General features: G+C 42.9%; 1 protein-coding gene across 5 annotated transcripts in view; it reads left to right on the forward strand.

Moving 5' to 3' along the window:
• The first annotated feature begins 4,816 nt into the window (after positions 1–4,816).
• Positions 4,817–25,092, forward strand: part of LOC129836453 (girdin-like) — a 95,734-nt gene continuing 75,458 nt past the window's right edge. For 2 of the 5 annotated variants that reach the window (XM_055902638.1, XM_055902640.1), the window contains exons 1-3: positions 4,819–5,683; positions 5,814–5,914; positions 21,512–21,620. In XM_055902638.1, coding sequence (XP_055758613.1) covers positions 5,621–5,683; positions 5,814–5,914; positions 21,512–21,620 — 273 coding nt within the window. In that variant the 5' untranslated portion in view covers positions 4,819–5,620. Of the gene's footprint in view, positions 5,684–5,813; positions 5,915–21,511; positions 21,621–25,092 lie in introns of all 5 variants that reach the window. The other 3 variants (XM_055902639.1, XM_055902641.1, XM_055902637.1) reach the window with 2 other exon arrangements.

The following is a 25,092-nucleotide window of genomic DNA, read 5'->3' on the forward strand; positions in this document are numbered from 1 at the left end:
GCAAGGCACAAATGGAAGAAAACTGTATTCTATGTTTTTGGCCAATGACATATATAGTATATATAATTAAAGACTATCTGATTAGAATGTAGCTGTTCTATTTTGACTGTGTTGCTATTAGTTTTATTCATTGTTTCAAGGCAGACCATGTCTATCTCAGGCACACTGTAGGTATGGTAGTTTCCCCCAAGTGCAACTGAGATCTGGTCAATTGGTCATGATGGTTGATCGGTAGCCAGCAGATTCCAATCCTACCGTTACGCTTGTTTACACTGAGCTGCACTGTGGTCAGAACACAGTCATGGTTAGATTAAAAGACTCTGAATGGTCAATCCGGTTTCTGCATTGGCCGTACAGTATTTAAGGCAATACGGCCTCTGCAGAAGTCAGGGCATTCATACATCTTGCGCTTCACGGAGCAGAGTTGTTGAGTAGAGCTGTTGTGAAGGAAGTTATACGGAGCCCTCCGCATTGTTACAAAATTTGGGAGATGTTCGGCATCGCCGTGCGGGGCTTTATTTGGCCACCGCAAGCCACCAGAGGCTCCGCAATTGTGTCACACCCTCCGGACCGCATTGCCAGATCAAGCATTGCCGGATCAACCATAAATCAGCTATAAGACACTGCGGAGCCAGTGCGAGATATCTCACACCAGCTCTGACCGATATCTCACAGTGTCTTAATCTAACCATGATTGCATTCCGACCCAAGTTCAGCTCAGTGTAAACAAGTGTTGTGGTAAGGTTGGAATCTGCTGGCTAGTTGATGGGTAGAGTTCAAATGAAATCAAATCTAATTTTACTGGTCACATACACATATTTCGGGTGTAGCGAAATGCTTCTGTTCCTAGCTCAAACAGTGTAGTAGTATCTAATAATTCACAACAATACACACAAATCTAAAAGTAAAATAATGTAATTAAGAAATATATAAATGTTAGGACGAGCAATGTCGGAGTGCCATTGACTAAAATACAGCAGAATAGAATACAGTATCTACATATGAAATGAGTGAAGCAGTATGCAGTGGCCTCTAAAGTGCAGGGTTGAGTACCTGGGTGGTAACCGGCTAATGATGGCTATTTAACAGTCTGATGGCCTTGAGATAGAAGCTGTTTTTCAGTCTCTCGGTCCAAGCTTTGATGCACCTGTACTGACCTCACCTCTGGATGATAGCGGGGTGAACAGGCTTGTGGCTCGGGTGGTTGATGTCCTTGATGATCTTATTGGCCTTCCTGTGACATCGGGTGCTGTAGGTATCCTGGAGGGCAGGCTGTGTACCCCCGGTGATGCTTTGGGCAGACCGCACCACCCTCTAGATTCCCTGCGGTTACGGGGGTGCAGTTGCCATACCAGGCGGTGATACAGCCCGACAGGATTCTCTCAATTATACATCTGTAAAAGTTTGTGAGGGTCTTAGGGGCCAAGCTGAATTTCCTCAGCCTCCTGAGGTTGAAGAGGCGCTGTTGTGCTTTCTTCTCCACACTGTCTGTGTGGGTGGACCATTTCAGATTGTCAGTGATATGTACGCTGAGGAACTTGAAGCCTTTCACCTTCTCCACTGCGGTCCCTTCGATGTGGATAGGGGGCGTGCTCCCTATTTTTATATATTTTTTTATTTCACCTTTATTTAACCAGGTAGTCCAGTTGAGAATAAGTACTCATTTACAACTGTGACCCGGCCAAGATATAGCAAAGCAGTGCGACAAGAACAACAACACAGAGTTACACATAAACAAACGTACAGTCAATAACAATTTAGAAAAATCTATGTACAGTGTGTACAAATGTAGAAGATTAGGGAGGTAAGGCAATAAATAGGCCAAAGAGGCGAAATAATTACAATTTAGCATCAACACTGGAGTGATAGATGTGCAGATGATGATAGTAAAGTAGAGATACTGGGGTGCAAAAGAGCAAGAGGCTAAATAACAATATGGGGATTAGGTAGTTAGGTGTGCTATTTAAAGATGGTCTGTGTACAGGTACAGTAATTGGTAAGCTGCTCTGACAGCTGATGCTTAAAGTTAGTGAGGGAGATATAAGACTCCAGCTTCAGTGATTTTTGCAATTCGTTCCAGTCATTGGCAGCATAAAACTGGAAGGAAAGGTGGCCAAAGGAAGTGTTGACTTTGGGGATGACCAGTGAAATATACCTGCTGGAGCGCATGATACGGGTCAGTGTTGCTATGGTGACCAGTTAGCTGAGATAAGGTGGGGCTTTACCTAGCAAAGACTTATAGGTGACCTGGAGCCAGTGGGTTTGGCGACGAATATATAGTGAGGGTCAGCCAACATGAGCATACAGGTCGTAGTGGTGGGTAGTATATGGGGCTTTGGTGACAGAAGGGATGGCACTGTGATAGACAGCATCCAGTTTGCTGAGTAGAGTGTTGGAGGCTATTTTTTAAATGACATTGCCGAAGTCAAGGATCAGTAGGATAGTCAGTTTTACGATGGTATGTTTGGCAGCATGAGGGAAGGATGCTTTGTTGCGAAATAGGAAGCTGATTCTAGATTTAATTTTGGATTGGAGATGCTTAATGTGAATCTGGAAGGAGAGTTTACAGTCTAACCAGACACCTAGGTATTTGTAGTTGTCCACATATTCTAAGTCAGAACCGTTCATAGTGATGCTAGTCGGGCGGGCGGGTGCGGGCAGCAATCGGTTGAAGAGTATGTATTTAGTTTTACTAGCATTTAAAAGCAGTTGGAGGCCACGGAAGGAGTGATGTATGGCATTGAAGCTCGTTTGGAAGTTTGTTAACACAGTGTACAAAGAAAGGCCAGATGTATACAGAATGGTGTCCTCTGCGGTCTGCGTAGACGTGGATCAGAGAATCACCAGCAGCAGAGCGTCATCATTGATGTATACATAGAAAAGAGTCGGCCCGAGAATTTAACCCTGTGGCACCCCCATAGAGACTTCCAGAGGTCTGGACAACAGGCCCTCCGATTTGACACACTGAACTCTGAGAAGTACTTGGTGAAACAGGCGAGGCAGTCATTTGAGAAACCAAGGCTATTGAGTCTGCCGATAAGAATGCGGTGGTTGACAGAGTCGAAAGCCTTGGCCAGGTCGATGAAGACGGCTGCACAGTACTGTCTTTTATCGATGGCGGTTATGATATCGTTTAGGACCTTGAGCGTGGTTGAGGTGCACACATGACCAGCTCGGAAACCAGATTGCGTAGTGGAGAAGGTACGGTGGGATTCGAAAAGGTCGGTGATCTGTTTGTTATCTTGGCTTTCAAAGATTTTAGAAAGGCAGGGCAGGATGGATATAGGTCTATAACAGTTTGGGTCGAGAGTGTCTCCCCCTTTGAAGAGAGGGATGACCGCAGCAGCTTTCCAATCTTTGGGGATCTCAGACAATACGAAAGAGAGGTTAAACAGGCTAGGAATAGGGGTTGCAACAATTTCGGCTGATAATGTTAGAAAAAGAGGGTCCAGATTGTCTAGCCCGGCTGATTTGTAGGGATCCAGATTTTGCAGCTCTTTACTGAAGTCCACGATCATCTCCTTTGTTTTGTTGACGTTAAGAGAGAGGTTATTTTCCTGGCACCACTCCACCAGGGGCCTCACCTCCTCCCTGTAGGCTGTCTCGTCATTGTTGGTAATCAGGCCTACTACTGTTGTGTCGTCTGTAAACTTGATGATTGAGTTGGAGGCGTGCATGGCCACGCAGTCATGGGTGAACAGGGAGTACAGCAGGGGGCTGAGCATGCATCCTTGTGGGGCCCCTCTGTTGAGGATCAGCGAATTGGAGTTGTTGTTTCCCACCTTCACCACCTGGGTGGCGGCCCGTCAAGAAGTCCAGGACCCAGTTGCACAGGGCGGGATTCAGACCCAGGGCCCCGAGCTTAATGATGAGCTTGGAAGGTACTATGGCGTTGAAAGCTGACCTATAGTCAATGAACAGCATTCTTACATAGGTATTCCTCTTGTCCAGATGGGATAGAGCAGTGCAATGGCGATTGCATCGTCTATGGATCTATTGGGGCGGTAAACAAATTGAATTGGGTCTAGGGTGTCAGGTAAGGTAGAAGTGATATGATCCTTAACTAGCCTCTCAAAGCACTTCATGATGACAGAAGTGAGTGCTACGGGTAGTAGTCATTTAGTTCAGTTACCTTTGCTTTCTTGGGTACAGGAACAATGGTGGACATATTGAAGCAAGTGGGGACAGTAGACTGGGATAAGGAGAGATTGAATTTGTTCATGAAGTTGCATATGGTGTGCTGCTGTGCTGTCCCTAGATTTTGTTTTTGAAGTTGCAGCGGGGAATTGCATGTAGTCTTACATGTTGCAGGTTATGTATGGGAACAAACCTTAGATTCATACTCCTTATTGTGCACATTTTGTATGATATCCACAAGGTGTCACTGAAATGCCTTCAACCATTGTCAGTTCAATGAATAATCAGTCACTGCTTGGCAGTTATTTCTTTTTACTTTCATTCCTTGTCTGGACATTCTTATTGGTCTTTATGTGTTCACACTAATTATTTTTCTAGTCTTGTTTGAGATCATTTATTATATGAGTACAACCCATAACCTACATAGGCTGCACACAATGCATAGGCCTTGTGACAGCTTCACTTTACCTATAATCACTGACAAAGCTGACACATAAAATGTGAATCAACCTAACATAATACATTTGAGGTTATGCCCTGATAATCTAGTCTCTATGTCTACATACAACATAGTGCATTTCATGTGGATGGGGAAATGTCCATGACAACGTCAAAGAACTAACTAGCTCATTGTTCTATCTGACAATGTGCTTGCGCCCTATTTTCTTGAGCGCATTTGATTTTGGCGGAAGAAGACACGTCCTCTACGGGTGAACGAGGAGGCTGGAATGGAAACGGAGTCGAGGGGGGCGATACTTCGTCTAGAGCAGAGCTCCATCAGTAGACTCAAATCACCCAGTAGTAGGTTATACAGCCGTTATTCCCCTTTTCCAGCCAAGTGACTAAGTGATAGGAGAAGGACATCTCTGCCATATATACAATTGGAACAATCGTTGGCTTTATGCGGGGAAAAATGCAACCTTCAAGACTTAAAGGAACGTGATGGGAGAAGCATATATATATAATATTTTTTTTTTACAGAATATTCTAACTCGACGTCCATTGGAGGAAAGCAGTTCATGTTTATAGCTCTGTGCTTCGTCATCATTCAACGTTAGATTTTTGTTTCATGGACCATTTTCTATATTATTAGCCTACCAGTACAGGTCTAATGTCTTAGTTTAGCACCTTATTTAGCCGTAGATAAGTCAGCTGCCTTTACAGGCACAGACTAGATGGGATTCAATGGTTTAATGTTTTTGATGGATTCCTTGTCCTTTAGTATGTAAGTAGCAAGACAATCTAAGGTAGCTGCTGGTCCGAGAATTGTGGATTAATTACATTTTTCAGCAAAACCAGACGTCTATGGACATTTGTTCTTCATCGGCGAAATGAGTGTATGTTTAATTAAATCAAGCAATGAACGGCGTCTAAATTAAGGTCGTGTTCAGAGGGGTGAAAGGAGACGTTGAGAAAATCCCCGACAAGGAGAAATACAATTTAATTCATATTCTCTGGAATTGTCGCTGTCCACCACAAGGAAATGGAAAGCGAGGTTTTTACGCCGTTGCTGGAGCAATTTCTGCTCACGCCTTTGGTCGCCTGGGTAAGGCACCCTAATGAACTATTCTCAGGGAATTTGAGTCTCCTAATTAAGCTGGATATCCAAAATAAATGCTAAGTTAAAAAGTGATTTGGTTTTGCTGACAGATTTGGCGTATTGTCCTATTTTTCAGGTTAAGGCGGCTGGGCATTCATCTGGAAACGATGGCACCAAACTATCGGAATACATTGAATTAGTGGATGGCATTTATTTAAACGAGATCATGCTTGAGATGTAAGTAGTAGCGTATTTGTCTTTTATGGGTACTCTCTTCACATGAATCAATTAATGAATGGCCACGCATGCTTCTCTGATCCATTGGTCAACGTTCGCACTGCACTGTAGGTTACAGTCGACGCAAACACCCATGCACACAAATTATTATTGATAGAAATTCAGGATTTAAATTCAAACAATGTTTTTATTAATTCCTTAGAATGACGCATTTCATTAGTGAAATATGTCAGCCAACGATGCAAGGATGAGGTGTAATCAGAATGAAATCGGTGTGAATTGTAGGTATTTTTATGCAGTCAGTTCCACCACCTCGAGTTCTGTATCGATGGCTCAAGTCGGCAGCAGTTTATCTTCCACTCGAGCAGTCAGTCACAAAAAAAATGTCAGAACGTGAAGTGTCATCTGCAGCCTACTGGAAGACTCCCTGGCGCGTGCTCTTCTTGCTTGCTAGAATTGTACGGAGGGCGGCAATTCTGCCGCAATCACCCAGCCGACCCCTTGAGGAGGATTCAAAATGAGGAATCCGTCAATATCTGCCATGATCACAGACACGCACGATAAATAAGAAGGCGGTTTCCACCCATGCTTTTGTCTGGGCTAGGTGTGCATGATACAGTGTCAATTTTGGTTTATTAATCCTGTACGAGTAGAATAACAATGACACCCCTAATCCAATTAACCAGTGCCTCATCTGACATTTATTATTATGGACATTATCACCCTTTGACTTCAAAACCAGAAGGCAAACGCCACATGAATTTCCTTTGTGTTATTGTCGAGCACTCTCCTTGCTCACTGTAAGCTTGTTACTTATCATGCATTCTATTAACAGGTCTAAGCTCTACTGTGCCAATTATCTCACAGTTGTCAGGTAGGCCAACTACTATCTGGCCTCATGCTGCCTTGGCAACACTGTCCTAGGCTCTCTAGTCTTACTGGGTTGCCAATGACCTTGCAAACCCTACTCAGTTCTGTTTCAGCAAATTTGGTGCTGTATTCGTTTCCATTACCCCAGTCGTCATACTAGTAGGGCTAGTTTACAATTGCCAATATAACAAGTCAAAGCCTCATATTTGGAATTGTTGATTCTCAGCTCAAGAACCGTTTTCATTTTTAATTAACTGTAGTTCAGCTGTGCTTGTTGGTCGGCAGGATGTTGGGGCAGGCCAGTCACTTCATCCTAGCTTTGTGTGTGTGTGTGTGTGTGTGTGTGTAGTACATTTTTGGACAGCTGTTGGCACTAGTCTGCCCAGCAAGACTCTCACACAGAGGGCACGTTGTCAGAAGCTGTTGTGAATCAGGTCTTTGTCTCAGTTTATGACGGCTACATGTTTAGTTACAACAGTTTCATCTTACATTGGCTCTTTTAAATATCATCTTTTACTGGTAAACATTTACCTTTTGCTGGATGAATTTATTTTAGTCCCGCATGTTCTGTGATTTATTTGATTGGCCCATATCAAACTGCAGGGCCTCCACTGGTCCATTTAGTTGTACCATAGAGTTGTTGTGAGCGTAGATGTAGTTAATGTTAACAAGGTTACTGGTTGATTTGGTTCCAGGTCATAGCAGGTCATAGCTACCAAATGTAATGTTGTCTGCAATGATGCTGAATTCGGAACACATGCGGAGCAGGGAGCATTATTAACCGCCCAGAAGTTTGCAAAGCTAATGGCTTTGCCAAACAAGCCAACCCTCTCACTGCCTGTGTCTGTGTTGAAACTGCTGCAGAGTGCTGTTATTGTGGGCGTAATGGTAGGCATACTTGATATTGACCTGCCTGTGATCAATATAGCCTCGTAAAGGGGGGCTCAGTCTTTTCCATGAGCAGCCATTATCGAGAGAAGATTAAAACTATCCATTTAAAAATACACTTCTACAAGGCATACAGCAATCATCCTTCTATCACAGGGCTGGGAAGACTTTTAGCTTTGCACATCTTTCTAGTAGAGGATGCATCATGTACTGCATGAAATTAACATAAATAAGTTGTAGAGCTTGTTGTCCAAATTCTGAGTTTGCCTGACTACCATTTGAAGCATCCCTTGTTGAATAATGTATGTGTGTGATTCATCACATACTGTACACAGATTGGGTCTCCAAATGATTTAAGCAGCTGTATGTAGTAGTATGTTATTTTGTAATAGCTCTCTCTGCAAGCTGTTGACAGGGAGGCAGGCAGACGTCAGTTGTCCAGGAAGCCCGGCTGGATAATCTAACGGCTAGTTGGAGGCACAGATGGCGTGGTGTCTCTGTTCTGCCCCTCAGTCACTACTGCCCAGCCAATTAGACCACCCTTCAGCGACCTGTTTGGGTGGAGCACAGACTGGACAGAAAACTGTCATTTCCCTCTTCTCATCACAGTGGTAAAAAAAAAATCTGGTTGTACATGCATAATAAATTACAATGGTTTAGGTCAACATTTGGAATAAGGTGACTGGCTGCATGTTCATAGTGTCTGTAACGGTTGACCTCAAGGTCAATTTGTGGCCAATTCCGAGCTGGAAGCATTGAAGCTAGATTTATGTATCAAGGCCATACTACATCCCCCTCATTCTGGAAGTGATATTGTTAGTATTAATATCTCCCATTTCAGTGTTCAAATGCAATCACCTCAGTCCATGAAGCTAAGATCAATGAGATTATTGAGCATGTGTGACATACACACGTGAATTCCACCTGAAGCCATGCAGCATTTGTAAGGAAACCACCCTACCTGTGTTCCTGAGCCCCTCTCTCAACACCTTCGTCAGGACAAAAGCACTGACCAAGCGCGGCCCACTCCCAACCCGACATGGCCACTTAACACAGTTTCGAGGAAGATAAGATAGATAAGAAATCTGTTGAACGACAACAGTTTCTTTATCTTAATCCAGATAGGATTAAAATCTCCAGCAGCCCCCCAATTCACACCCCAACAGGGTTTGTTTCACCTGGATAAACAGGTTATAAGATGGAAGAGCGTCAGCACCACCACCTCTCTGCACACTGCTGAACCAGACACAACACGCCTCTCTGCACACTCTCTCCCTGTGTTTTCACTGAGCAGCACGCCTCCTGCTTTTGTTCTCTCCCCTGCTTCGGTAGAAGGGGTATAATTTGTATTCTTGCTGGATGGCTGGTGTGTATTTGCTAAATTCTCCACAGCTGGGTTCTTTATCCTTGGAGATCAAATGCTTCAGTCGTAGGCTACTGACAGCCAGCCAGAAATACAGCCAGCCAGATAGATAGACAGACAGCCATCCAGTCAGACAGAAGATGCTGCATCCTCCACCATTTTGCTTGGCTGTTATTTGCCACAGATCTCCCTCTCTTCCTAGACTACTTACCATCTATGTGCCTGAACTGAGACATATCTCCCTATCTCTCTACCTATGGTTGGTGTGAACACAACAGTGCTTTGTTCTGTCTTTGAATGGTCACGTAAACAGTGGACATGTCTGATGTCACTAGACTATTGAGGATGTTGAGCTGTAAAAAGCCATGTGAGTCATACATGCAGGAAACAGCTGTTGTGATCTTGAAAGTCTTCTGCTTTAACCAGGCCATGCAGAGACTCACAGGAATAGGAAAGGCCCAATGGAAATGTACAGCAATGACACAAAGCTCCATAGAGAACAAAATATCCATTAAAGCGCTTGAAAATAAGGCCGAGCTACAGTACCTACTGCTGCTCTTCCCTCTCCCTAGATTATATACCATGTATGTGCTCTCCTGTAGAGAGAGTTTATTTCAGTAGATTGCCGTGATACCGGTACTGTCTGTAAGGGGCTGAGAGCTGACAAAATAAATGCACACACATGAACATGAAACGATGAGAAAGTACTACAGCAGCTCCATCTCTCTCTCTCTCACACACACTGTCATTCTGCTTCACTGTCTTCCTGCCTGCATAGTACTGAACAGTCTCACCACACTAACCACAGTGAGACTTCTTTCTAAAGTCATCATCCACATTAGTCTCTGGGAATTCCTCTAGTTAGCCGTCCATGTGGCTGAGAAGTCATCACTCCTCCTCCCCTAGTGTGTTTTAGAACTAGGCTTATATTTACACCGTATACCGGGGTATTTTGAAATACCGACAGTATCATTTTCAATACTGTTGTTTGGGGCTAAGCCACTGCTTATAACTAACTATAAGTTAAGTATAACTATAAGAAGTCTAAGATGTGTGAAATAAATCATACCAAGCTCAGGGCTCCAGCTTTGCATTTGGTTTCCTAACTTGCTTGCTAAGTGGCTAGATGTCAAGATCAAGTTTATTGGTTACAATAGAGACATTCAATCCCCGCCTGTGTCAAGATCCCTGCTCCCTAAATGGTGTGTATTTTTTGTTGTTGAAATAGCACCCCTTGTGTGAACTTCCTGTAATATGGTATACCTCAACGGTATGAAAATGTGGGTACCGCCCAACCCTAGTTTGGACTGAGCGGCTCACTGGGCAGCCGTTCCCTGCTCTACCCTCTGCCCCCACTGACTTGCCCCCACTGACTTTGATGCAGCGTGTCAGAAGTAGGTTACTCCCCAGCGCACGCAGGATCCCCCCGGGCGGTATTGTGCTCTGCATTGACTATTGACTTGTGCTTTGACTCTCCATTTTTCAAAGCCTATTTAATCAGTGTGGTACAGTATTTGGATTTTGTCGACCTCACAAAGGGCCCTATTCAGGCGCCTGCAGCCAGTAACACTGGGGGTGATGTTGTCCAATGAGGGGGTGGGGGGGCCTCAGCCAAAAAAAACTAAGCCGTGGCAGGATTGGGATTGTGTTTTCATGGCCCATTGAATTGGCTGTGTTTCTGGCCCTGTGATGTATAGAGATGTGAGTTACTAAATTAGCATCCTCATTCCCCAGCTTCCTCTCTGTGCAACCAGAGCTCGGCCTGACAGGATTACAGCTCCCGCCATGCTATTTAATTAAGGGGTTAAGACGACCCCCCACAGGGTTCCTCTAGAGGGCTCTGAATGAGCGGCAGGGTCACGTGGCCAGTGCCATTCAGAGCACTGTTAAAGAGGACCCTGTCTTTCTGATTTGCAAGACTGAGGCGGCAGTGTGTGTGAGAGCACAGCTGATCAAAAGGCTTCAACACATCCGCTGTATAGACAAGCCAGTTCTCAGGGATGGTGGCTTTCATTATTGTTGTCATTTTTTATTTAGCTGACTTCAATGATAGCTCCCTGGTCTCATGAATTGGGCCTTTAAAAAATGTTCTATGCCCTACTGCTTATCCTTATCAACACAGGATTTTAAGAAGGCGCTGGAAACTCTTGTTTATTACATTTTGCAGTTGCTTGGCAACGGGCCTCTTTTTTTAATCATGTGTATTATGACGGTGTCACGTTCGTTAGAATTGGACCAAGGGGCAGCGTGGTAGGCGAACATCTTACTTTTATTAAAATGAACACCGAAAAACAACAAAATACAAAACGAATGTAAAGTTCTGCAGGCTACACAGCAGCTATACAAAATCAAGATCCCACAAACTAAGGTGGGAAAAGGCTGCCTAAGTATGATCTCCAATCAGAGACAACGATAGACAGCTGCCTCTGATTGGGAAACATACCAGGCCAAACAAAGAAATAGGAAAACTAGATTGCCCACCCTAGTCACACCCTGACCTCACCAAAATAGAGAATTAAAAGGATCTCTAAGGTCAGGGCGTGACAGACGGAAACTCATTTAAAGATCGTTTTATTCCTTACTGAGTAGAGTGGTCTTTCGTGGAATTATCTAGAACAGAGTTAATGGTGAGGGAAGAAATTGTGTCGAGGTTTATTTGAAATCAGCCATATACACATGAGGTTGTGTTAGACATCAATGCAAAAAGTTTGGATCGCAGATGCAGGCGTGTATTCACGTACATGCACACCAACACACACGCATGTACACACACAACCCTGTTTACTATAGATTTAATGACCATGCCATTAAGGGTTAAATGGCCATGCGACTAATGAGATATTTTGTCATAAAGAATAATCGTGCCGTCCTCCAAAATTGGGACATGCATAGTCTTTATCAGCAAAGCTTTAAGATCTCCAGACCAGAGCAGTAGATCAGTGCAGCGCTGCATGGTCGCACCATCAGATGGGCTTCAGTGAGAAAGGTGGTCAGAGGAGAGTATCCAGAGACATCTGACCAGTGGAGGAGGCCTGCATGTCTGAATCTCTCAGCTCGTAAACCATGTTGGTCCAAAACCTTTTGTTGATGATCATCAAAGCACAGGTCTGAACTGACAGGCAGTAGAGGAGAGACTCAGAAATTGGGTCAACTTTGATGGTTTGTTAGGTCATATGGTCTGTGAAGAAAGATGAGGTTACAATATATTCCTATGCTTATGTCTTGTTAGTGTTCAATCGTTCAATTCCACTTTATTGAATTTCAGGTACACTACATGTGGACACCAGCTCGTCGAACATCTCATTCCCAAATCATGGGCATTAATATGGAGTTGGTCACACCTTTGCTACTATAACAGCCTCCACACTTCTGGGAAGGCTTTCCACTAGATGTTGGAACATTTCTGCAGGGACTTGCTTCCATTCAGGCACATGAGCATTAGTGAGATCGGGCACTAATGTTGGGCGATGAGGCCTGGCTCGCAGTCGGCGTTCCAATTTTTCCCAAAGGTGTTCGATGGGGTTTAGGTCAGGGCTCTGTTCAGGCCAGTCAAGGTCTTCCACACCGAATTTGACAAACCATTTCTGTATGGGCCTCGCTTTGTGCAGTGGGGGCCCATACAGATTAATATTAATACTATTTAAATGTAATGTTTTTTGCATTGGATATATTTACCATAACATATGGAGACAGAAACATCAACATCCATAAGTAGACATAATTAAAAATGATTAAATCCTTCCAATAGAAATTTTTAAAACGATTTTGTTACGAATTGAACTTTAATTAGAGTTGACTCTTCACATGGGATGATTTCACTGAACAACAAAAGGGAATGTTGAATGATCCCCAATGATCCATCGCATCTCCCAAAAACATTTTCAACATACATCTGTAAAATTATAGTCTAGAAGCTAAAGCTTTGGTTGTCTTCCTCTCAGGCTTCCATGTCTTCTCCGTGGACCTCCTCAATGTCCACCTATTGAACATCAGACTCTGAGGCCTCATCTTCACTGTCACTTTCCAACCTTGTTGAGGATGGCTGGTTGTCAGGCTCAAAAAGCATTTGATGGCCACCAATTTTTCAACTCTTGTATTGGTCAGCCTGTTGTGTGCTTTGGTGTGTGTGTTCCCAAACAAGGACCAGTTGCGCTCTGAGGCGGCTGATGTTGGTGGGATTTGGAGGATGATGGAGGCAACAGGGGAAAGAGCCTCAGATCCACAAAGTCCCTTCCGCCAGGTGGCTGATGAGATATGTTGGCACGACTGCCATATTGCATCTCCATCCCAAAGCCCTTAATTGGAAGTGTACTTTGCCAGACTGCCAAGAACCTTGCCCTCATCCAGGCCAAGGTGGTGAGACACGGTAGTGATGACACCATAGGCCTTGTTGATCTCTGCACCAGACAGGCTGCTCTTGCCAGCATACTTGGGGTCCAACATGTACGCTGCGGCATGTATGAGCTTCAGGCAGAAGTCTTCATGCTTTATGATGCATTTCAGAACTGCAGTTTCCTCTGCTTGGAGCAACAGTGAGGTGGGCAGGGCAGTAAGGATTTCTTCTCTGACATCTGCAAGCAGTCTGAACATCAGACAGGATGGCATTGTCTCCCTCAATCCGTGCAATGGCTACTGCTATAGGTTTCAGGAGTTTCAGGCTGCTCACCACTCTCTCCCAAAATACATCATCCAGGAGGACCCTCTTGTTGAAGCTGTCCATATCGGAAGACTGTGATATGGCCATTTCTTGGAGAGACTCCTTCCCCTCCAGGAGATTGTCAAACATGATGACAACACCACCCCAACAGGTGTTGCTGAGCAGCTTCAATGTGGTGCTCTTATTCTTCTCACTTTGCTTGGTGAGGTACTGCTATAACTTGAAGACCCTTCACATACCTAACCATTTCCTTGGCTCTCTTGTAGAGTATTTCAGTGCCATAATGTCCCCGAGGAGCAAATGGAATGCATGAGCAGCACAACCAATGGGTGTGATGTGAGGGTAGGACTCCTCCACTTTAGACCAAGCAGCCTTCATGTTCGCAGCATTGTCTCTAACCAGTGGAAATTCCTCCTGTGATCCAAGGTCATTGATAACTGCCTTCAGCTCATCTGCAATGTAGAGACCGGTGTGTCTGTTGTCCCTTGTGTCTGTGCTCTTATAGAATACTGGTTGAGGGGTGGAGATGATGTAGTTCATTATTCCTTGCCCACGAATATTCGACCACCCATCAGAGATGATTGCAATACAGTCTGCTTTCTCTATGATTTGCTTGACCTTCACTTGAACTCTGTTGAACTCTGCATCCAGCAAATGAGTAGATAAAGCATGTCTGGTTGGAGGGGTGTATGCTGGGCAAAGAACATTCAGAAATCTCTTCCAATTAGAAGTTGACCGATGATGATTTTTCAACGCCGATACCGATTATTGGAGGACCAAAAAAAAGTCGATACTGATTAATCGGCCGATTTTTATATATAAATATTTGTAATAATGACCATTACAACAATACCGAATGTACACTTATATTTTAACTTAATATAATACATAAATAACATCAATTTAGTCTCAAATAAATAATGAAACATGTTCAATTTGGTTTAAATAATGCAAAAACACAGTGTTAGAGAAGAAAGTAAAAGTGCAATATGTGCATGTAAAAAAGCTAACGTTTAAGTTCCTTGCTCAGAACATGAGAACACCAGATTTCATTCTGGTGGTTCCTTTTAACATGAGTCTTCAATATTCCCAGTTAAGAAGTTTTAGGTTGTAGTTTATTATAGGACTATTTCTCTCTATACCATTTGTATTTGATATACCTTTGACTATTGGATGTTCTTATAGGCACTATAGTATTGCCAGTCTAATCTCGGGAGTTGATAGGCTTGAAGTCATAAACAGCGCTCAAGCATTGCAAAGAGCTCCTGGCAAATGCAGTAAAGTGCTGTTTGAATGAATGCTTACGAGGCTGCTGCTGACTACCACCGCTCAGTCAGACTGCTCTATCAAATATCAAATCATAGACTTAATATAATAAATATACAGAAATACAAGCCTTTGGTCATTATTATAGTCAAATCCAAAAACTATAATTTCAAAAACAAAATGTTTATTCTTTCAGTGAACTGTTCCGTATTTTATCGAACGGGTGGCAACCCTAAGTCTAAATATTGCTGTTACATTGCACAAACTTCAATGTTTTGTCATAATTATGTAAAATTCTGGAAAATTAATGAAGGTCTTTGTTAGGAAGACGAGCCAGACAGCCCAAACTGCTGTATATACCCTGACTCTGCTTGCTTAGAACGCAAGAGAAGTGACACAATTTCCCTAGTTAATATTGCCTGCTAACATGAATTTCTTTTAACTAAATATGCAGGTTTAAAAAAAATATACTTGTGTATTGATTTTAAGAAAGGCATTGATGTTTATGGTTAGGTACATTGGTGCAACAATTGTGCTTTTTTCGCGAATGCGCTTTTGTTAAATCATCACCCGTTTGGCGAAGTAGGCTGTGATTCAATAATAAATTAACAGGCACCGCATTGATTATATGCAATGCAGGACAAGCTAGTTAAACTAGTAATATCATCAACCATGTGTTGTTAACTAGTGATTATGTTAAGATTGATTGTTTTTTATAAGATAAGTTTAATGCTAGCTAGCAACTTATCTTGGCTCCTTGCTGCACTCGTGTAACAGGTGGTTAGCCTGCCACACAGTCTCCTCGTGGATTGCAATGTAATTGGCCATAATCGCCGTTCAAAAATGCAGATTACCGATTGTTATGAAAACTTGAAATTGGCCCTAATTAATCAGCCATGCCGATTAATCAGTCGACCTCTACTTCCAATGCACATTGCCTGTGAGCATCAGAGGTGAACCAGTTGCATACACAGCTCGACCAAGACATTCATCAGCATTTCTCTGACAACGTTCCTCCATTGAGTCCAAAAATCTTATGAATCTTCACATATGATTTGGCTATCGATAAGGTGTCTGATTCATCATGAATAGAAGTAGAGGGACTTTTGTCAGAGGTTGCTTGTTGTGAGCGCAGAGGGAACTTTATGAACTTGGCCAGATGATTCTGCATCTTTGTTGCATTCTTCACATATGATTTGGCACAGTATTTGCAAATGTACACAGCTTTTCCTTCTACATTAGCTGCAGTGAAATGTCTCCACACATCAGATAGTGCCTGTGGCATTTTCCTGTAAAGATTAAAAAACAATGAGTAAATGTTTTTTTACAGATAAATAGTTAAGCGGTTAGATTAAACAACTCCTTTATAAGACAAATGTTTTAAAATGAAACATGTATGGAAACAGATTAATTAACACTCCTCAGTTAGCAGGCTCAAGCAAGCTAAACCCACATGGTAGCAAAAACCTACTAGCAGAAATTGTTAACAAGTTAGAAATAATTAAACACACTTTGCTGTAGGCTACTATTTACTAGTTAACAAAAAATCATGTATGTCATAAAATATATTCACCCCACCCAGTATTGTAATCAAAACTTACCAGAAAGCATGTAGTCCTTGGCTTAGACAGTGTAGTGGTGTGGGCTCAATAGCATCTCATTAGTTTGCAAGATCTTGAGAATCTTTTGTTTTTTCCTTTTTTATTAAATTTTGTTTTACCCCATTTTTTTTTTCTCCCTAATTTCGTGGGATCCAATTGGTAGTAGTTACAGTCTTGTCTCATCGCTGCAACTCCCGTACGGACTCGGGAGAGGCGAAGGTCGAGAGCCATGCATCCTCCGAAACACAACCCAACCAAGCCGCACTGCTTCTTGACACAATGCACATCCAACCCGGAAGCCAGCCGCACCAATGTGTCGGAGGAAACACCGTACACCTGGCGACCTGGTCAGCGTGCACTGCACCCAGCCCGCCACCGGAGTCGCTAGTGCGCGATGAGACAAGGATATCCCTGCCGGTCTGACCCGGACGACCCTGGGCCAATTGTGCGCCGCCACAGAGAACGCGTTTCCACAGCTCTAGAGTCCAATGGCGGCGAGCTTTACACCACTCCAGCCGACGCTTGGCATTGCGCATGACGATCTTAGGCTTGTGAGGCTGCTTAGCCATGGAAACCAATTTCATGGAGCTCCCGACAAACTGTTATTGTGCTGACGTTGCTTCCAGAGGCAGTTTGGAACTCAGTAGTGAGTGTTGCAACTGAGGACAGACAATTTTTACGTGCTACGAGCTTCAGTACTCAGCAGTCCTGTTCTGTAAGCTGATGTTGCCCACCACTTTGCAACGTTTCCACTTCACAATAACAACCACTTAGAGTTGACTGGGGCAGCTCTAGTAGGGCAGAAATTTCACAAACTGACTTGTTGGAAAGGTGGCATCCTATGACGGTGCCACGTTGAAAGCCACTTGGCTCTTCAGTAAGGCCATTCTACTGCCACTGTTTGTCTATGGAGATTGCATGGCGGTGTGCTCAATGTTATACATCTGTCAGCAACAGGTGTGGCTGAAATAGCCGAATCCACTAATTTGAAATGGTTTCCACATACCTTTGTGTGTATATATAGTGTAGCTACACAATGAATACCTCAAATTGTGTTATCTAGTAGTTTTAAAAACAATGTCACAAAATTATTTAGAATGTATGATTGATTACTAAGCTGTTGATTTATTTAAAGTGTAGGTAACATAAATGTTACCACATGTAACTTATGGATTTGCATTAGTATATGCATCAAAAGTCCCAATGCGAAGTTACGCCTCTATTTTTCATGTTATTATAAAAAAAACTATCAGAATTCCGAACAATACCAAAGCCATGTCGGAAAATGTTTTATGGAAGACCTGGCAAGCCAGCCTATTCCCTAGAATTTCAACTCCCAACAAAAATAACATCAAACATATAACATGACTACTAGTTTCAATGTAATTTCAGGCAATTAACAAGCAAATACGTTATGAATTTGTTACAAATCTGCTTGCAAGGTTGCTAACCAACCAGCCTGCTAACGTTAGCCCTGCTAGCCTGCTAACATTACATTAGCACTGCGTGAGTCAGCCAGTTGCTATCAACACCTAGCGTACAGGCACATTATAGTAAACCAGTGTTTTGGAAATACATAATGCCATCTAACAGTTATCTTAGCCAGTAAGCCAGCCAGCTAAAGTTAGTTATTTTAGCTAGCCTAGCCAGCTAACTAGCCTAGCTAGCGCACCACCATGGTCGACATAGCTAAGTAGTAAGCCAGAGAACAACTAGTCTAGCACAGGCAGGAACCCACAGAAAACAACAAGTAGAGAGAGCAGAGACTTACCGATTGACGGCTGAGTTAGCTACCAAAGAAGAGCAAAGGAGAGGCCTTCAGAGGGAGAGGCCATTTCACCGGCCGAGGGAGATTCGGCTAATCCAATAGCGATATAGTGAGGTAAATCCACATTGAATTTACCCGGTTTATATCCATACTCGCAATGTGCCGGTAGGTCGATAGAAAGGCTTCACATTCACGCTTGGCATATCACCTATTCTCATTCCCGAATCCTGCCTTCCACTGGTTATATTAAGCCATCAAAGTCCTCCGGGGTGAAATAAGCACTGCATACAGTAAACGTGCACACGGTTCCCTTAGTCTACTCGCTCCAACCAGACAAACCGGTTCCACTTCAAAGCTAGCTTCTCGTTTTTTGGGCACAAGTGAGTCGTAACCCTGTCCTTGTGAGTATTACTGCACTAGCTACGAATGATAACGGAAAACTACTACAACGATCACTTGACTACCACTACCAAATGTACAGGAGAAGAGGAGATGCAGTTTTTCGCATTCATTTATGTGGTTTCTTCTTTGTGGATGTGCATAGTAGTTCACTAGTGCCAACCCTTGGTTTGGAATGTAATTACATGCTAGCATGGCTATTATCTAACGTTAGCCAGCTGGAACTAGCTAGGTAGCACCGGTTCTCTATATAACGTTGAGAAATAGTGCATTGTGGGTAGTTTACAAGATACCCGGAAATAAGTTAATAAATATGTATAAACGCTAAAACATAAATATGTTTGTAGTTATAGGTAAGCAGATCGTGACTACAACTAAATTACTAAGTCTTTGACCACACTGTTACTTTGGAGAGTAAAAACTTATGCTTCCTACCCTTTAAATGTAATGCATTCCTCACACATTCAAGAAGCAAAGAAAAAACGGACTGTCCTGAAGTGTGTGGCATTTTTTTGGGGGGCCATGTGCGTTGAGGACAGTATCAGAACCATACCCATGTAAAAGCTTAGTATATTGGAAACCAACTAAGTAAAGGTGTTACTGTTAACTTCACTCCGAGGGATTTTGATACCCTAATTATGATGAAGCTGAGTTGAGTTATTCACTATGAAAGATCAGTATCTTATTGTGGGTGTGAAACGTGCCAGTGTGTTTAGAATGTCTGTTGTTAACGCTGGTTGACACTCCTGATAACATCAGCGTCACACTGCTAGCCCTTAGGGGAACACATCCCAATAGTGCTCCTTGACTGAACTAGAACGCTGAATCCCTCTGAGTCTCACACTTGACTCAAAGTAATAAGTGAAGTTGTTTTTGCGGAAAACTGTCACAGACGAACAACACAGTTAAGACCTAGCTCTGTCAGTACTGGGGTCCTCAACCTAACCATGAGAAATGTCAATGTTAAAACACTAGCTAGGTTTCCATCCAATTGGCAACACATTTTCATGTGAACATTCTCAAATCTGCATAAAAACCATATGCACATTTTCCCAACAGAGATGTTTCCATTAAATTGGCTTGTGTGATAACGTAGGGCACATAAAAATAAATGTTGTGGTAAAAAAAAAGAAGGCATTATATAGTGAGTGTGCCCGCTCTGGTATTTGCATGTGCGGTCTAGCTGGCTGAAGTGCATGTAAAACCTACATGATGAAATTATTATGGACAAAAGAGTGATTAAAAATAAATAAATAAACGGCAGCCAAGCATCGATTTATCATGTAACCAGAATAAGACCCTCAATGGTTATTGGAAACGAGCATCGAGCTCATCAACTTGCACTTTTCCCACCCTGTGAAGTTCATCATCATTTATTTAATCGGTAGCCTAATAAACTGAGTCGTAGTGGGAGGACGACACGTCATCGCGCGACTCCAAGTTTACTTCGGTATGATGGTTATTATATCAATATTTACTCATAAAAGCCTTTCTTCCACCGATTAAAAAAAAGAAAGAAAAAAAAGTTTATTGCATAATTCCTTTTACCGACACATAATGATCCCACATTGTCAACATTTGTAAAATTTACCGAAAAATGTTCCGTTTCCATGAGGCCTGTCATGACATTTTTTTTATCCGACATGTACAATGAACAAAAAATATGAACGCAACATGTAAAAATCCCAGAAATGTTGCATACGCACAAAAAGCTTATTTCAAAAGTTGTGCACAAATTTATTTACACCCCTGTTAGTGAGCATTTCTCATTTGCCAAGATAATCCATTGAATATTAAGAAACTGATTAAAAAGCATGATCAGTACACACGTGGACCTTGTGCTGGGGACAAAGGCTACTCTAAAATATGCAGTTTTGTCACACAACACAATTCTACAGATGTCTCAAGTTTTGAGGGTGCATGAAATTGGCATGCTGACTGCAGAAATGTCCACCAGAGCTGTTGCCAGATAATTTAATGTTAATTTCTCTACCATAAGCCGCCTCCAACGTCATTTTAGAGAATTTGGCAGTACGTCCAACTGGCTTCACAACTGCAGACCACGTGTATGGCGTTGTGTGGGCGAGCGGTTTGCTGATGTCAATGTTGTGAACAGAGTGCCCAATGGTGGCAGTGGGGTTATGTTATGGGCAGGCATAAGCTACAAACAAGAAATACCAATTGCATTTTATCGATGGCAATTTGAATGCACAGAGATAGCGTGGCGAGATCCTGAGGCCCATTGCCGTGCCATTCATCCACGACCATCGCCTCATATTTCAGCATGATAATGCATGGCCACATGTCGCAAGGATCTGTACACAATTCCTGGAAACTGAAAATGTCCCAGTTCTTCTATGGCCTGAATACTCACTGGACATGTCACCCATTGGGCACTAGCAAATGGTGCTCACACCAGATACTGACTGGTTTTCTGATCCGCGCCCCCACCTTCCTTTTAAGGTATTTGTGACCAACAGATGCATATCTGTATTCCCAGTCATGTGAAATCCATAGATTAGAACCTAATTAATTTATTCTAATTGACTGATTTCCTTATATGAACAGTAACTCAGTAGAATCTTTGAAATTGTTGCTTGTTACATTTTCGATTTTTGTTCAGTATACTTGCAAAAAAAGGTTGGATGGAAACCTGGTTACTGACTCACTTATCACGGTATTGCTAATGCAGCATTTGACTGAGTGACAGACAGACAGACAATTTACAGTTCCAAATGGATTTGTCTAATCTCTGCTGTTATTCTCATCTGTTTCTTCCCCATAGAAATCCTAAAGCCACTGTTCAAAGAACCAACAAGAAAGTGAACAATGACTCAACACTGCGCATACAAAACCTCTCCATCCTGATCCGACAGATCAAGTCCTATTACCAGGTGAGTGTACAGTGAACCCTGAAGCTCTAATGGGAAAATGATAGAGTGCCTCTGGTGCTGAGGTCTGGTTCGTTGTGCTGAGCTGTTGAAACCATGTGTCTCCTAGCTATTTGGGATCAATGACGTATTTGTCTCTGAGGTTTGTCAGCAAGACAAGTTTCAGTGGAGACTGCCTTGTACATACGTACACACACACACACACACACACACACACACACACACACACACACACACACACACACACACACACACACACACACACTTAAATTTAAACTACCCTATAAACACATTGGAAAATAAGTATAAACACACATATTTGAAGATGTCTGTGGTTGGTGTGATGTGGGACGGGGACCTCCATCCAGATGTCACAGAGGATTCTATAAATGGACGGGAGCTGCATGCAGACAGTCAAAGGTTTAGAGCTGAAACTCAACACACTGATGTGGGTCTCACGCTTTCACTAATGAAGATCCGGGATGTATTTTGGCTTCAGTTTTGTGAAGGCTCCGAACACTATTAAAATGGACACAAAATTAGGAGTTACTTCCCCACTATAGTAACTTTAAAAGCTGTCTGCCGGTAGTGTCTCTGTTTTGCTGCTCAGCTGAGGTTTTTACTGCATTAGATCATATCATGTTCTTGCATGTGAGAGTAATCTCAGAGCACAGTTAATCATTTCCATTCTGCTCAAGTAATGAGAGACTTCCAATTAATCTGATGGACAGAGGGAAGGGGGGGCTTCCTGCTGACGATCTGGTATATGCCATGATTGCAGAGGGGAAGGGCTTTGGTCTTAAGATCCTACATCCATTTTTTATTTAACCTTTTTACGCCAAGGAACTTCAAACTTTCCACCTTCTCCACTGCTGTCCCGTCGATGTGGATAGGGGGGTGCTCCCTCTGATGTTTCCTGAAGTCCACGATCATCTGCTTTGTTTTGTTGATGTTGAGTGAGAGGCAAGTCAGTTAAGAACAAATTCTTATTTACAGTGAAGGCCTACCCATGCCAATCCCTAACCCGGACGACGCTGGGCCAATTTAGCGAAGCTCTGTGGGTCTCCCAATCACAGCCGGTTGTGATACAGCCTGGAATCGAACCAGGGTCTGTAGTGATACCTTTAGTATGGAAAGCTTATCTAGCAGTCAGCACATCTGTCCAGCAGCTTTTTTGCCAACCTCGCAGTCAAGAGGGAACACACTTAGTACTTCACATAGAGGGTAATAAAGAATTTCAGCCATGATAATTTGGTGTTTCTGCTGAAGGCGTTGCTGCTGGAAGAGATAATTGGTCGTCTCAGTGTGTCTTGGCACTCTGAATGATGATCAGGTAGTACGAGATCCAGCATGCACAATATAAACTGCTGGAATGCTTGGAGTTGAAGGTGTGGGAGTTATCAAGCATCACAGTCTCAGTGAAGAGAGGATTTCCCACGACTAAGTCTCCATCATTGATCTTCCTATAATCATCTGCAGCTCAGCAAGTCTCATAGCAGCAACTGAAATACAATCTAATTTTAATCATCACATGCTTCGTAAAGGACATGTGTGAACTAACAGTGAAATGCTTACTACGCAGTCTCATTCCAATAAGCCCAATGCTCATCATAAAATCAAATGTTATTGATCACATGCACCGAACACAACAGGTGTAGACTTTACACGGAAATGCTTATTTACGAGCTCATTTCCACCAGTCCAGAGTTAAAAGGTAAGACAAATATTTGCTAAATACCATATTGAAGAGTAGGATGATGGCCAAGGCTCTGGTCAAAGCTTGGTTAACAGTCCTACTTGGGTAGAAAGAATGTCCATTACCTTGGAACATCCAATATAAACATCCCTTGAACATCTCATTGAAACAGGGCCATTGTTTATCGACAGGTCATTAGCCTTGAGAAAGCCCTGCTAGGCCCTCTCAAAATGTCTTTCAAAATGATCTGTCACAGAGCCAAGAGCCTTAAGACCCTTAGTAGCTGCTTGTGGTCTCGTGTGGCTCAGTTGGTAGAGCATAGCACTTGCAACGCCAGGGTTGTGGGTTTGGTTCCCACGGGGGACCAGTACAAAAATGTATGCACTCACTACTGTAAGTCACTCTGGATAAGAGCATCTGATGAATGACTAAAATGTTAAGAACATCAACTCTCCGAGTGGTCGCTGGAAGCAGTAGCCTCAAGCACAACGAAACAATGAACGTGTTGTGCTTCTAGGGTGGGTGTCATCAGTCTTTTCCTGGCCTTCCCTGCCTTTGTGTTAACCTCATGATTCATTATATATATATTCAGCCCAGTGTCCATTAGAAGCCCCCACTGTTCCTCCTGACCTTTTCTAGCAAGTCTCTCAATGGTCGTTGAGAGGCTTTAGCACCCAACAATTAACTACCCAGTTAACTGGAAGCGCCTTGTCATTTTCCCTTTGTGTGGACAACAATGATTCTTGTGGCGTTGTTTTGGTGTTGGAGTAGACATGAGCAGAGCCTTGTCAGTTTGAGATCCACTTGATTACTACCTCATTCACTTTCATCAAGGGTTGAGTTTGGATGGATATCTGGCCTTTGGTGTGAATGACAACCGTTCTTGACTAGTAGATCAGAGTGGGCCAGCTGTCAGCAAACACTGCTTTTCTTTTTCTGTTGTCACTTTTTTAGCTGATTAGGGAACACCAGTAATTGCTCCGCTGAAACAAGAACAGCTCAGTCTTACGATCGTGAATGATGTGTTTAGAAGCAGAGTGCAAATACATTCTCTCAGATTAAAGGTCAATTGCCGGTCAACAGACCCCTTAAGATCTTAGTGAGGTCTTGACTTGAAGCCACCTTCAGCACATACTTCTTATTCATAGGCTCTGGATTACCTACTATCCAGCCTTAAGTTGTTATCTCTGCCCTGGCTAAGGTTCACCCTGGTTCTTCAGTGCTGCTAGTTATCAACCTGTATGACTGGTGGGCCTGGTTGAATCTAAGTCAGGCTAGTGGATGGGAGGCAGATAGCCTATCGGTTAGAGCGTTGGCTCAGTAACTGAAAGGCCGCTAGATCAAATTCCAGAGCCGACAAGGTGAAAGATCTGTCTGTGCCCTTGAGCAAGGCACTTATCCCTAATTGCTCCAGGGTCACTGTTGATAATGTCTGACCCTGGCCGTAACTCCACTCTCCGAGGGTGTCTCAGGGGGAGTTAGGATATGCAAATAATATTAGGACAAAATAAGCACCCACCAAATTATTTACATTTAGCAGACACTCTTATCCAGAGCGACGTACAGTAGTGAGTGCATACATTTTCATATATATTTTATATATATTAACATACCAGGTTCCAATCATTCACCACCCACATCCTCTGCGGCTGTTCAAAGTATAGAAAAGGGCGCTTGGTTATTGACACATTGAAAAATGGATTTGGTTTTCTTTGCTGTGGTGCCAGTTGTTCCTTTTCCTGCTTTTTCATTTATCCATTTGAATCTCACACGTTCCAG

This window comes from Salvelinus fontinalis, chromosome 37 (genome assembly GCF_029448725.1).
Source record: "Salvelinus fontinalis isolate EN_2023a chromosome 37, ASM2944872v1, whole genome shotgun sequence".
NCBI lineage: Eukaryota > Metazoa > Chordata > Actinopteri > Salmoniformes > Salmonidae > Salvelinus > Salvelinus fontinalis.